A 13,974-nucleotide genomic window follows, 5' to 3' on the forward strand; every position below is an offset into this window, starting at 1 on the left:
AACCTTGTTCGAAGCCTTCTTTTAGCATGGGGAATAGTATGTTTTGTAATTCTGCTGTCGGGTCCTTTCCTATCTTGCGATAACATAGGGGGTCATCGAGTTGCCTCATGACTTTGGCGGTGTAATCAGTGGTATCCCAAACAATGATTGATCCGCCTTTATCCACTTGTTTGATGGTAAAGGTAGTGTCATTTCACAAAGTTGTTAAGGCGTTGGTTTGTTCCTTTGAGATGTTAAATTTAACAAACTTCTTTTGCTTCTCCATCTCAGAGATGGCAGAGAGTATGGTTTTCTCAAAAATGATAATTTCTTTGGGTATTTTATTTCCCGGGGGCAGAAAGTAGATTTTTTCGAAGTCCTGTGACTTCAGATGGTATGGGAGATGGATTCTCAGAAAAAAAAAAAAACATAGTCAGGCGCAGTTTGCGGCAGAACTCTATGAATTCGGTCTTCATTTTTACAAAATCGTTTCTCTTAGATGGCACGAATGAAAGTCCTTTGGCCAAGACACTTTCCTCATCCTTAGTTAGAACTCTTTTGGATAAATTGAAGATGGGGGATACCGCTAGTTTTTGTTGGCGGCGAGTTGTCATTTCCCATGGCTGTGCATACCTTACTCTTGCTCTTGATCTTGTTTGGCCTCTCCCTAAAAAAGAGTTTGATGGTTGTGCCTGGGGTTGTTGTTGTTGGTTTTGATTCCATGTCCGATTTCTATTTGGTCTATTGCTGCTATTATCACTGTCTCCACCAGAAGAGGATGTGTCTGAGAATGTAATTAACTTATTGCGTGATCTTCCCCGATTATCCAGTAGAAAACGTCTAGAGTCCGATTTGGTATAAAAATCCGCTTGTAAAAAAGGATAAACGTAATCAAGAGAAAAGTTTTTTTTGTCTTTTTCGAACTGATTGGATTTCTGTGTGATGGTGTAATCTCTAAATTCTTGGATCTCTTTGTCTACTTTTTCCAATAAAGCTTTAGAGTCTGTTATCGTCTGGTTGTTACTTATTTCTGCTTCCAGTTTGGCTATTTCATCGAGTTCGTTTTTTGAAATCCTTGCTGCTGTTTCAACAGTGAGGACCAGAAGCAAACGACCAAGCTGCAGGCAGACTAAATTCAACCGCGGACCGCGGTGATCTACTCCCGCCGGGACGACGTACAAATAATTGATCAAAATATTACGAATGAAAATTGCCACCGCTGTCTTGCTTTAAGTAGGATCACAGCAACCTTGACTTTGGCTTACAGACAAGAAACCCGACAATGCAAGACCAAGATTAAAATGTCATCCATTGAGGAAACTTGATACTAATCTACCGCCTGAGAACCCTTATGATCAACTCACCCAGATGTAAATTAATTCTGTCATCTGACTAATTTCAGGAAAGCTCACCATGTCCTGATGATGATCTAAAACCGTCTAGATCGAAACGCCGTCAACCAAACCAAGGAAATTCTCCCCCCCCCCCCCCCCCCCCCCCCACTTCATTGTGTATAATTTCGTGGACCACACCTTGTTTTTGTGACATTTCTGTGTATAATTTTACTTTATTATTTTTTTCACCCAGGTCACACTATGCACCATGTCACAAATGTGAGCACCTGAAACATTTGTCTGCATGAGAATATGAAATAAAATATTCTTCTATATGTTACCCTACCAAAAACCTTGCTCCCTAGATTGATTCAATAACATAATAAGACCTTATTATATAGGACCTTCTTAGGCCACCCCAAACCATTGTTTCTTCTATAAAACCATGAGGAGGCTGAAAACCTGCCTGCTTGGTTAGTTTGTCTGGCTTGGACTGACAGCAAGTTTAGTTGATTCGGATTGTTCTACTATAAACATCTGCTTAGCATTAGTCTGGGCCTGGGGAATAGATATATAGATGATGGAATAGAATGGAACATAAGAAACTGTACAGATTCTTAGAACAAGATCACTGAGAATGAAACCTGGCCCCAGAGTTGAAAGCAGTCCTGTCCTCATGCTTACCTTGTGCTTTAGCAGGCCGTTCGGGCCCAGCACCTTCTCAAAAATATGCTTCCCAACGTGAGCATCAACAGCGGACAATGGGTCATCCAGAATGAAAATGTCAGCATCGCTGTAGACAGCTCGGGCCAAACTGACTCGCTGCTTCTGGCCGCCACTCAGGTTTATCCCCTGGAAAACACAGGAGCTCGGGTTTGTTTACAACAAATGAAATGGCTGTTTTCACAGCTCACTGGCTAAGACAAGGCATGTGTAATACATGGAGTCAACCACTCATTTGCTGTCATTCATAAAGTCTATTGTAAGGATCAATACAGATAAGAAGACACATGAACTCAAACCTTTGATGCTGATCATAAAGGAAATATTACAGAACAACATCAAGCAACCGTTCATTCGGCCACCACAACGATTGCCGGTTGTAAGGTAAATACTCGAGCATCCTGCTGGTGACCACTGAGAAGGGAAAAAGCAGCCTTCAATGTTTAACATCAATTTGCCAATTCTAGATCCCAAGAGCCAAGAAGCAGCTTAGAAAAGTTGGTAAAAACAGTGCTGAACTCAGTTTGTATTGGAAGTCTATTGTTTGGGAGCAGGTGGGACCCGTGTAATGCAATGAACTGACCAATTATGCTCTTTTACTTCAATGACATTTGAGAGAGTGGACAGCAAAACCTTTAAGGCCTTGAAGGATGCATAGGAAGCCAGTACATAAAGGGCCTTGCTGGAGATTGACTGAAGGGCTGTCAGTCAACCAAAAACACTAGATAAAAATATATACATGACAAATCACAGGACTTTTACATTTAGGCTAAGGTGTACATATGTAAGTAAGACTGTATTCCGGACAAATTGCCTTTTGCACAGTTATTGCATAATTCAAAGAAAATGGATGGTGAACACATATACAGGCCCAGACTGAGCTTTCTCATTTAAAACAAGGGGCAATATTGGCAGATCTCCAATTATTTCCTACATTTCAGCAGTAATATGGGCTGATGATTGACAGAGAGGAAAGCGGTTGCTATAAGTGTGCAATCAAATGCAGATTGCAAATACCAGTACTCTATACTCAGCACTATCCTTACTCTTTCCAAAGAGACTTGGGAGTAAACTCTCTCTAGAGCGAATTGTTGCAAACAAACACACTGTTTCCGCACAGCTGCCTCCTACCACTCATACTGTTGCAAGGCCTACCTTCTCGCCAATCTCAGTCATGTCACCTCCAGGAAGCAGCTCCAGGTCCGGGAGAAGAGCGCACGCCTCAAGAGCCCGCTGGAAGCGGTCCTCCTCCAGCGGCGACCCAAACAGAATATTATCCTGAAGAGTAGCATTCTGGATCCAGGCTTGCTGAGGGACATATGCGATAGAGCCCTAGAATGGGATAATGCCTTTCAGGTTACTATGTAACAGAATATAAAGGAATTCCAGTCAGGTCAAGGATGGAACTAACCAACAGCACAATAGTCAGGTGTTCACATTTCAGTTAAACAAAATAGGACACATGGGGACATGGATGTCAAACGTAATAATTCCAACGATGAGTAGCTTCAATGCAAACACTGACATAGAAAAGAGTAAAAGGAAGGTTCAAGTGACCTCTTCCATTGTGTCTGTCATGTCAATTTTCGGCTTTTTAAAGGGTCGATATTATTCTGATGAATGGCAAAAATAAATCTACTGCTCACAAATATAGCCAGACTAAAGCGTATTTCGATGGATGCACGTGGTGATGTCTTGACAGTTTACATTATCAGAATCAAGTAACTGTTAACAGTAGATACCTGGGACACAATATCAATGACTAATGGTTGGGAGAGGGGGGGAGAGCTATATGGGGAAAATAATTCTTACATTTCTTATAGTATTAGGCACTGCAAGCATAATACTTGTTTAACAAAGAAGCAAGGAAGCAGTTTGCCAGGCCGGTTTCGGTTTCCAGTCCCGCCGTGGTTAGTTGGAGCATATCACTTACAAGCAATATCCTTTCCTTATTAATGCAAACCGTTGAAACGATCGCTAACTTTTGTTTACGTTTTTCTGGAGCGTTACGACCTATATGAAGCTTAAAGCAGCTGTTCTTATTGTACATACAAAAAATGCGGTAAAAGTGAGAGAGTGAGGATAAAAACAGACATTTGGGAAGATTTCTCATGGAGGGGGAGGAGTTTGTGTAGAGAGGGCACAGAGGTGACAAGTTATAGTTTTAGTTATCGGGTCGAACTTGCACTATATAAAAAATAAAAACTGCAAATAATTGCAGGGTGCACAGATACAACATTAACAAGGGTGGGTGGGGGAGAGTGCATTAAACAGGGAGTGGACAGCCGAGGGTTCCGATGTAATTGACTGGGGCAAAGGTGATGTAGGAAGCTGGCTCTCTATATAGTGCACTAAAACGAAGTACACTGAGCAGAGAGTTCAGTGGATTCCAGAGGCGGCTGGTGACATTTGAAAGTGGTGAGCCGTAAAAGTTGGGTGCAGTGCGCTGTTGTCGACAATTTTGAAAAAAGGGCGGCCAAATGGTGCATCTTCAAGGATATTTCAGAAAGCAAGAATGTTAATAAAGCAATTGGGAAAGTGTAGCAATTGCATCAATATAGAGATTTTGTATGATAATATAATGTAGGTTGCTGCTTATCAATATAACCACAGGTCTTCATTAAACACTGAAATAAATAATAATGCTGGGTACCTCACATATTTCTTTATTTATAGATATCCTGTAAAACGAATCCTTAAGTTATTTCCCTCTATTAAGAGTTTGTATTAACACGGTTATATGTTACTCTATCCTTTGACACACAATATATAGAAAATATGTGAGCAATTATAGAAAAAGTTATTAGACAATGCCAGCATCACTGTTTTAAGTGCATTAAATCACCTTGGGCCCGATGTAGGTAAATCCCATTTACCGATTTTGAAATACCGAATCCTACCGAATCGGTATTCAAAAATCGGTAAATGGGATGTAGGTCCCAACATCTGGATTCGTTACCGAATCCTTAACAATTCTTTAATTACCGATTCGGTAAATACCGAATCGGTAATGCCCATTCATTCCTATGGGCTTTGAAGCCCATAGGAATGATTAGGCATTACCGATTCGGTATTTACCGAATCGGTAATTAAAGAATTCACAAGGGTGCAGGGGGTGTCACTTTGACACCCTCTAGCACCCCCAAAACGGGCATGTGTGCAATGTGGCACACAGACATGCCCTAAGGGCACGTCTGTCTGTCACATGGCACATGTGTACATGCACAGATGTGCATGTACACAGGAATCGGATTTTTACCATGGATTTGTATTCCATGGTAAAATACCGATTCTGTAGGCCATGTGCTGATGGAACATTGGCTACCTACATTGCATTTTCGGTAGTTCTACCGAATCGTCATCATTACCGAATCGGTAAATATTACCGATTGGGTAACTTTACCGATTCGGAAATGATAACGATTCGGTAAAATTACCGAAAATGTGCCCCTACATCTCGATAGCCCTTTACCGATCGGAAACGGCCGAAAATCGGTATTTTCGGCCAATTCCGATCGGTAAAGGGCTACCTACATCGGGCCCCTTGTGTTTTGCCTTGTAATTTTATAATGTACTGCACTTTAAACACATTTTAACAAGACCACACATTATTATCACATTTTATAACCAGAGCCTCTTATTAATGCTACAGAGGAGTGATTAGCATTTTGAGGCAAACAAAGGTGTACTTAGTTAGTGGGACATGACCCGAGCTAAAACTTTGAGGGATAATGAATAGATTATAAACTAGATGAATCAAAATGATAAGGAGCACAGCTGGTGCTCAAAGCTTGCACGCATCTCTGCCATGGATACAAGGAGGAAACAATTCTCAATGTACTTTGTCAATTATAACAACATGACCACGTACTGAGATGTTACATAATGGTGTCTGCAAATACCAAATAATTTAGAGAAAAAAACGTTTTGTTAAGAAAACCTTCATCAATAGGTGTGATTTGTGACAGCATCCAACTACCAACTAACCCAAAAGAATATCAAAACTTTGAACCATGACTCACATTTCGTAATGATGTACACTCTGTCTGGTGCCCACCGTAGATGAATTCTAAACAACCTACATGCATGGAATCGGTGTTTAAAAACTAAACTGCACCAATATGAAAGTTCTTCAATGATCTGCTCTTCAATAATAACAAACTCGATAAACTGCAAAACATGATAATGTCTGTAAACAACCAGCCGGCTGACGGCTTGACTAATCCCTGAAAAAGCTGACAGGTACTAGCGGCTCTAATAATCCCTGCAGAACTCACAGATACTGGCAGTTGGCCTGTAAAATCGAACAGGAGTGACTGCGTATTGCACAAAAATTGCTGCAGAGAGTCCGCTATAATCACGGCCCGTGGGTTTCCTGTTCTTTAGCAAACCATCCAATGTAAGGTACTTCAATCGACTGTGTCTCAATAATAACGTGCTTGAAATGCTGCAAAACATAATAACGTCCTTCAATAACCAGCCGCGTAACAGCTTGACTGTTCCCTAAAGAAAAATAAATGACTACTTGCGGCTCTACATAGCCTGTGCTGACAGCTTACCTGAGAATTCAAAGGGGACAACCCACCAACCGTTACAGGAAGTAAAAATGCCCGGGAGCATAGACGCATTTAACAGTTACTGCCGGTAAACTCGGAGCCCGTAAGTCAGAATGCCGGCGGATACGACTTAACATGGGAGCCAGCCAATCACAATGCTGGTGAGGCGTAGCAGGAGAGCGCCCCAGCCGCGCCATTTTCTACATGTAGGAAAAAGGGAGAGTGGTCGGTCATGCTCATGGGCATCGGGGGAGTGGCTTACCCACTGTTGTGGGTACTGACTGTTTGGTCGGCTCCAGGCAGCCCACCCACCTTCCCACAATCAGGCACTCGAGATACTTCTGCTTTCTCGCAGTGCGAGAAGCAGAAACATAAAATGGTAGTTTTTACCATTTTATGTTTCTGTTTCTTGCACTGCAGAAAAAGCAGTGGGGCAACACCCAAACACCCCTATGGAGGAGCCGCCACTGGTGGATTCCTTACTAGTATACAGAGGCAAAAGTAGATAATACTAACGCTCTTGAGGCTTATTTACAAGCCCCTTGTGCTACTAATACGTCACTGCATCACTTTTAATATGGGAAAAAGTGACGTACCAGCAGCGCAAGGGGCTTGTATATAAGACCCCTTGTGTGGTAGTGTGAGCGAGCAGTTAGGTTCATCAGAGGGTAGTGATAAGCATTTCTTGTACTCACAGAGGCAATATACACTCAAGAATAAGTCTGAGACCAATTTGTAAAAATATGATCAATATTTATATAATTCTTCAGACCAAGAACTTTGTTCTAAGGTAAGTACTTTTTAAGTCATGATTTTTCAAAGTTCGCAAAATAAATCAGTGTTGTGTGCAATTAAACACAATAGAAGTCAATGGGAGAAGATAGGAAAAAGCATATAAAATCACAGTGGGTTCTCAAGGTTCACCTTCTGGATTTAGGTAAGTAGCAAGGTCAGGTCTAATGTTCCAGCAGCGGAGGATAAGGAGCGTCCTGGATTCGGCCGGGAGCAGGGTGCTGAGGTCGTGGGTAGTAAGCACGCCACGAAGAAGGGGGCCACCTGAAAACACTCTGCACAGAGGAACTGTAATTTAAGTCCGGGGGTCCTACTCAAAGGAGCAGGTCGCAAGGGCCTCAGGACCAAAGTAGCACAGCTGGTTTGTTGTTACCCAAGCTAGGCAGGCTGGGTGCAGAGCAGATGCAGATAGGGCAGCCAATTGTCGTGTCTTGATGGTCCTCCTGGTCAGGGGCAGGCAGGTTGCAGGGACATTCCAAGGACAGCTGGGCCACTCACGGAGTGGGTTCAGGGATCTAGAAGTCCCTTAACGGGTGTCTGTCTCCTGGGTAAGTGGAGTCCAGATTGGACTCCTTCTTCTTGGTTTTCAGTGTAGGGGGTCTGGCATGGCTCCGGTAGGTCCTGGTGTGCTCTCACTTGGTGGGGGGGGGGGGGCAGATCTGACCCTCTGAAGCTGATGAATCTGTTCCAGCTTGGGTTCTGTTTTGGAGTCGCCGGAGAGCAGCGATAAATCAGACATCTCTGTTCGGTGCCTGCAGGCTGCAGAGGAGTAGCTCCTCTAATATAAAGGAGGTTCTCTGCAATTGCTCGAAGGCTGAATGTTGCAGGACGAGACACCACACCACGATTGTTGAGGCCTGGAAGCAGCCGGCAGGGTTTTGCACAAATTTTCTGCAGCACGTCTTCGGTTCTTGGGTCAGCAGCTCATCTTTGTCCATTGCTCTTCTTAGGTACGTCAAATCTAAGTTCAGGATACAAAATGCCACCTAAATACTAAATTTAGGGGCATTAAAGGGAGCGACAGGTAGTGGGTCATGGGCTACATACCTTTAGGGTGTCTACACCCACTAAGTGACCACTTCCTGTGGTGCTGGGTGACCGTAGGCACACCTAATCTAACTAATTTTTTCGCATGTCCTCCCACCAAGAGAGGAGCAGAAAAGGGGGGTTAGCATCCGTCACTATCTGGAGATGCCGGAGTTACGTTTCAAAGGCTGCATCGCCTTTGAAACTTCCCTGCCTAGAGGAGGTATGAAACCCCTCTGCCCATAGCAGGCTTCGTTCCTGGCCTCTGAGAGTGCTGGTTCTCACCCCATGAGGTCAGAAACATGTCGGGTGGTAGCAGGCTGGCTAAGACTAGTCAGAGAACACATCATTGGTTGGTAGGTTTTTAGGGGACCCTCTAAAGAGTCTCCTGTGTGCATTTACTAATAAATATAACACTGGCATCAGTGAGGCTTTATTAAGATGAGATGTTTGGTATCAAACATCTTAGGGTACAGTGAACCCATCATGGAGCGAGGGACCTCGCAATGACAAGTATCCAGCCCATGTAGTCTCTATGGCTTACTTGTGCACTTGCAGATATGTCCACACATGGGCTGTATGGCCCGTAGTAGGGGTGACTTACCTATACCTCATGCAGTGTATGTGGGCATGGCACACAGGGTGGTGTGCTATCTCGACTTTTCAGTTTTCTCTGCACCATGACACGCAACCTGCAATGACAGTTTGAATGGTCTTGATGAGGGTTCCCTAGGGTGGCACAATCTGTGCTGCAGCCCTAGAGGACCCTCTTCAGTGCCCATGGCTTAGGTACCAGGGGTACCATTAACTCGGGACTTACAGGGGATGCTGAAGTTGTGCCAATCGTGGTGCAGTTTTTGGAAAGAGATCTGGCACTGGGACCCTGGTTAGCAGGGACTCAGTGCACTTACATTCAAAATCACATCATGCATCAGGAAAAAAGTAGGGGATAACCATGTTAAAACAGGCACTTTCCTACAAGGGTAAACACAAGGACTCATATGAAGTGCTGAAACACAAACGAAAATAGATCCAAAAACAAGAGCAGTGAAAGGACACAAGTACTTGGTCTATGCTCTAGGGGAGGGGCTGGACACAAGGAGAGGACATGACACATTCATGCCTTGACAAACCGGAAATGAGAGTGGCACTGAAGCAAAACAATGATAAGCTCTGGGCGGGCAGTAAGCCCACTGAGTGTAACCAACATGTCTTGAACTGACAGCAAATGCACTATATAGCTGAGTCCTGAAAAGGAGATTGGTGTGAAGGAGTCAGGTGGAGACACAAGAGCCTAGTCACTAACTGCATTTTATATTAAGACAGGAGGCTATAATTATTGCAATCTTTCTTTAATTGCTACCACTCAGCAGCCTCTTAAAAGAACTCAGAACACAGAATAACTAAAAAATGCAACCTAATAAATGGCCAGAACACTCTGATCTCTTCCTTCTTTTTTTTGGCTGACACTGAGAAGATAAGTATAACACTTATACCTGTTTGTGAATGTTTTGTTTGATAATTATTCTGATAGTTCTGCATGTATGTGAATAGCAATAATATTATGATATGTTTTAGTTTAGACAAATATATGAATATTTTTAGTTTTTAAATGAAGCGTATCTCTAATGATGATTAATAGTTTCTGAATAGTAGGAATGTTGCTGAGTTTTTGAAAATGCGTATACAACACAAAGCAAGTTGTAGCCTTTTGCGAAAGCTTTCACGATAGTCATAGGATTTTAATAAGAAATTAAACTATTACTGTGAGGTGACGGTTGGGCTCGGTAGCTCGAGACCATTGTTCAAACGACAGTACGGAGCTCTTCAACGCCCGCCTGGTATCTCTCTGGGTGGCAGCTTGGCCACGTGGTGCCTTTCTCAGCAACCGTGTGTACACTCACTGCGACCGCGCATCTGAAATTGCCTCGCTGTGCGGCCCAGCAGCACCTCTTATTAAATTTGCCTACACAATCGCAGAAACGTTTAAAGCACACCCTTGCTGCCCGAGGCAAAACGCTACTGGCTTCTTTTTGTTCAGCTGGCAAAAGCCTTAAGAAGATTCTCCATAATCGAGATCCAGCCGATCAGTGGGGAGATCTCCATTTTGGAGAAATAGACAATGACACAAAGGGAGGACTAGGTTTGGCACGTCTTTTCACGTACATCTTCGTGAACGGACAGCCATTTTAGAGGTTTGGGATACCTCTAATTTGACCATTGATTTACTACGCTTTGACAGATTGGGCTTAGGTGTGTTGAAAAACAACTGTTGCAAATGCTTGACAGTTGCACAGAGCCACATCTATAGAGTTTAGTTACTATTCAGTTGTGCAATGCGATGACTCCTCGGGTAGTGTTGAGGTTGAGATCCGTTGCTCGACAGGCTTTAACACAGATAAGGAAGCGAGGAATGCGATTTAAAAGGCAGAAAGTTCTTAGAAAAACCTTAGAAGAGCAGCAGGATGGGATATTAATTGACCCCTCAGAATGCCTGAGACCAAATTTGGCGAATAAAGTAATGCAAACACCTGATTTAGATGCCAAATTCTAGCGTTCATTGGTAAGGGAGGACGGGATCGCAGAAAGGGATTAGATAAAGGTCTGCAGATGTGCCAAGGCAGCCTTTACATTACCTAAAATATTTGATATGATCGAGGAGGCTTATGTGGAAATGAGATCAGTTAATGTGGAGGAACTGAGAGAATGGATACAGTGAGCGCTTTGCCGCTTAGGGAACGCAAATACCGCGATATCAGTAGAACGTAGGAAAAGCATCTCATTAAAAATAGACCCTAAGTTGGCTGAGCTAGCCAACAATGATGAAGGGCTAGCTGCGAATGGCTTATTGTTTAAGTAGGCCTTTATTAAGGAAATGTCAATGTACGCAGGTGAATTCAGTTCTCTTCAAAAGTCTCAAAGAGAAATTAAAAAGGTTTTTGAAAGGCAAGTTTTTAGATGGGCCGGGTGAATGAGGGGTCAATTCTCCGGCTGAGGTCAAGGTATTTCAAGAACATGGTGTTTGTGAGGATTTAGACCTAGTCTATACCAAACCTCTTATCAGACAAGGGTTTTATTCACTTAAACAAAGGGCTAGAGGAAGAGAAATACGTGGAGAGTGACATACTTGTGGATCAGGTAAGTCAAGACCATATGGATATCCCCCAAACAAAATACTAGGAGGCAGACTTGCTTAGTTTTTTAACAATTGGTCATGGGTAACAGGAGATCCTTTGGTGTTGGAAAAGGTGAAAGGATATTACATAGATTTTGTTGGAGAACCCATTCAGGTTCGAATTCCAGAAGTAATAAGGTTCAAAATGGAACTTGGAAACAAATAATTGGTGGACAAGTGAGAGAACTGGAAGAGAAAGGAGCTATTGTAGGGGGGAAGACTGCTCAAAAGGGCTTTGTGAGCAATATATTTTTAGTACAGAAAAAATACAAAGGTATGAGACCGGTGATAAATCTGAAGAGTTTGAACGATTGGGTGGAACATCACCATTTCAAGATGGTCGGTTTAAATTTATTCAGGGATGTTTTGCAATCAGGGGATTTGGATAACAAGATTAGTTTTAAAGGACGCATACTTGAAAATCCCAATTTGGGAACCCCATCAAAAATATCTTTGGTTCAAGTGGGGTGGAAAAATGTGGAAGTTTGTGGGTCTGCCTTTCGGTCTATCCTCAGCATCTTGGTGTTTCACCTGGGTTCTTTGCCCAGTTCTTTGCCCAGTAGCAGCATATCTGAGAGAACGAGGTGTACTTCTGAATATTTATTTGGACAACATTCTTTTGATTGATCAGGAAAGGTCAAAGGTTAGAACATACTCTTATGGCAGTATCATTGCTGGTGAACAGACAGAAATCGTGTTTAGTTCTGAGTCAAATGACTCAGTTCTTAGGTTTTATGATAGACACAGTTCAGGGGCAACTGAAGCTGCCAAAGGACAAGTTGAAACGTATAAGGAAAGAAATAAGTAATATTTTACATATGGAAAGGATATCTCTAGAATGTTAGCGAAAGCGATAGGCTTGTGGTTCTCTACAATTCAAGCTATTTTTCCAGGACCTTCAAATTAACGTGCTCCTCAGAGATTAAAAGCCAAACCTCCGAGACAGGGCTTGAGATACTCAGAGAAGATTGTGCTCTCAGAGGAGTCCAAGGAGGAACTTGGCTGGTGGTTAAGAAATATATAGGCATGGAATGGGAGAGCTAATTTTGGAACTCTACCAGATGTGATCATAGAGTCAGATGTTAGTTTGATAGGATGGGGAGCAACTTGTGGTTCAACTTCTACAAGAGGTTTTTGGTCAGAAGAGGAAACTAATTGGCACATAAATTGTTTGGAACTTCTGGCTGGCTTTTTTGCGATAAAGAGTTTTACAAAGGACAAGGCGAGGTGTTCGATCCTTCTGCAGATGGACAAAATGTCTGCTGTAGGGTATCTGAACAAGTTAGGGGGACCGAAATCAAAAGATCGGCCAGATTTGACTAAGCTGTTTTGGGAGTATTGTTGGGACAGAACTTTGTAGTACAGGCGGAACATATTCCAGGTTTGAGCAATGTGGAGGCAGATTTGTTCTCAAGGAATCTCAGGGATTCAAGAAATTGGAACCTGGAGAGATTGATATTCATGAAAATGATGGATATTTAGGGACCTTTTCTGGTGGATTTGTTTGCGGACAGATTAAATACAGAGTTGGAAGTGTTTTACAGTTGGCGTCCAGATACAGAGTTTGCGAGGGTAGATGCTTTCAGACAGGACTGGAGGGGCCTGAAAATGTATGCTTTTCCCCCATTTTCAATGATAACTCGGGTAGCTATTATGGTTCGCAGGTGCAAGGAGATGGTGGTGATGGTTAACACCTCTATGAACATCTCAGATGTGGTACCCAATATTGTTGGAAATGTTGGTGGATTATCCGATTTTGTTGCAAGTGTTTCTAGAGATCTTGAGGGGTCCAGCAGAGGAACTACACAACTTGGTTCTAGAGGGTCAATTGAAGATGATGGCATGGAAAATTTCAGGCGAGTTTGAGAGGTGCCAGGACTTTCACAAGGAGCATCAAATCTTATCAAGGACTCGTGAGCACCTGGAACATGTACAGTGTATAGATTGGCATGGCAAAAATGGATTTGCTGGTGTGTGGAGAGGGGTTTAGATCCTGTTTCAGTGGATAACGTAGAAGTAGTCAATTACCTATCTGAGTTGTTTGCAAAGGGATTGATTTATAGGACAATTAATGTTAATCAGCGATTGTGGCTGGTCATGTTCCTATTAATGGCATTTCAGTGGGTCAGGATAACCTTGTGAGGAGCCTTATGAGGAGTATAAGACTTTCAAAACTGCCGGTTTCAAGATATAATTCAGTTTGGGATGTGATCAAAGTGCCGAGGTATTTGGGTGGTCTGGGAACTATTGAAATTTTACATATTAAATCTTTATCTTTGAAATTAACTGTTTTATTATGTTTAGTATCTTTCAGAAAGATATCAGATGTTAGAGCCTTAGAGGTTTCAAACAGGATTTTTTCACCCGAGGTTATGTGTTTTTATTCAAA

General features: G+C 42.6%; 1 protein-coding gene across 1 annotated transcript in view; it reads right to left on the bottom strand.

The window, feature by feature from the left end:
- Nucleotides 1-13,974, bottom strand: part of ABCC2 (ATP binding cassette subfamily C member 2) — a 678,688-nt gene that overhangs the window by 183,520 nt on the left and 481,194 nt on the right. Inside the window, exons 16-17 of the mRNA XM_078643538.1 lie at nucleotides 3,192-3,368; nucleotides 1,998-2,165 (exon numbers count right to left, since the gene is read on the bottom strand). Of these exons, the coding sequence (XP_078499664.1) occupies nucleotides 1,998-2,165; nucleotides 3,192-3,368 (345 nt within the window). The remainder of the gene's footprint in view (nucleotides 1-1,997; nucleotides 2,166-3,191; nucleotides 3,369-13,974) is intronic.

This window comes from Lissotriton helveticus, chromosome 5_1 (genome assembly GCF_964261635.1).
Source record: "Lissotriton helveticus chromosome 5_1, aLisHel1.1, whole genome shotgun sequence".
NCBI classification, from domain to species: domain Eukaryota; kingdom Metazoa; phylum Chordata; class Amphibia; order Caudata; family Salamandridae; genus Lissotriton; species Lissotriton helveticus.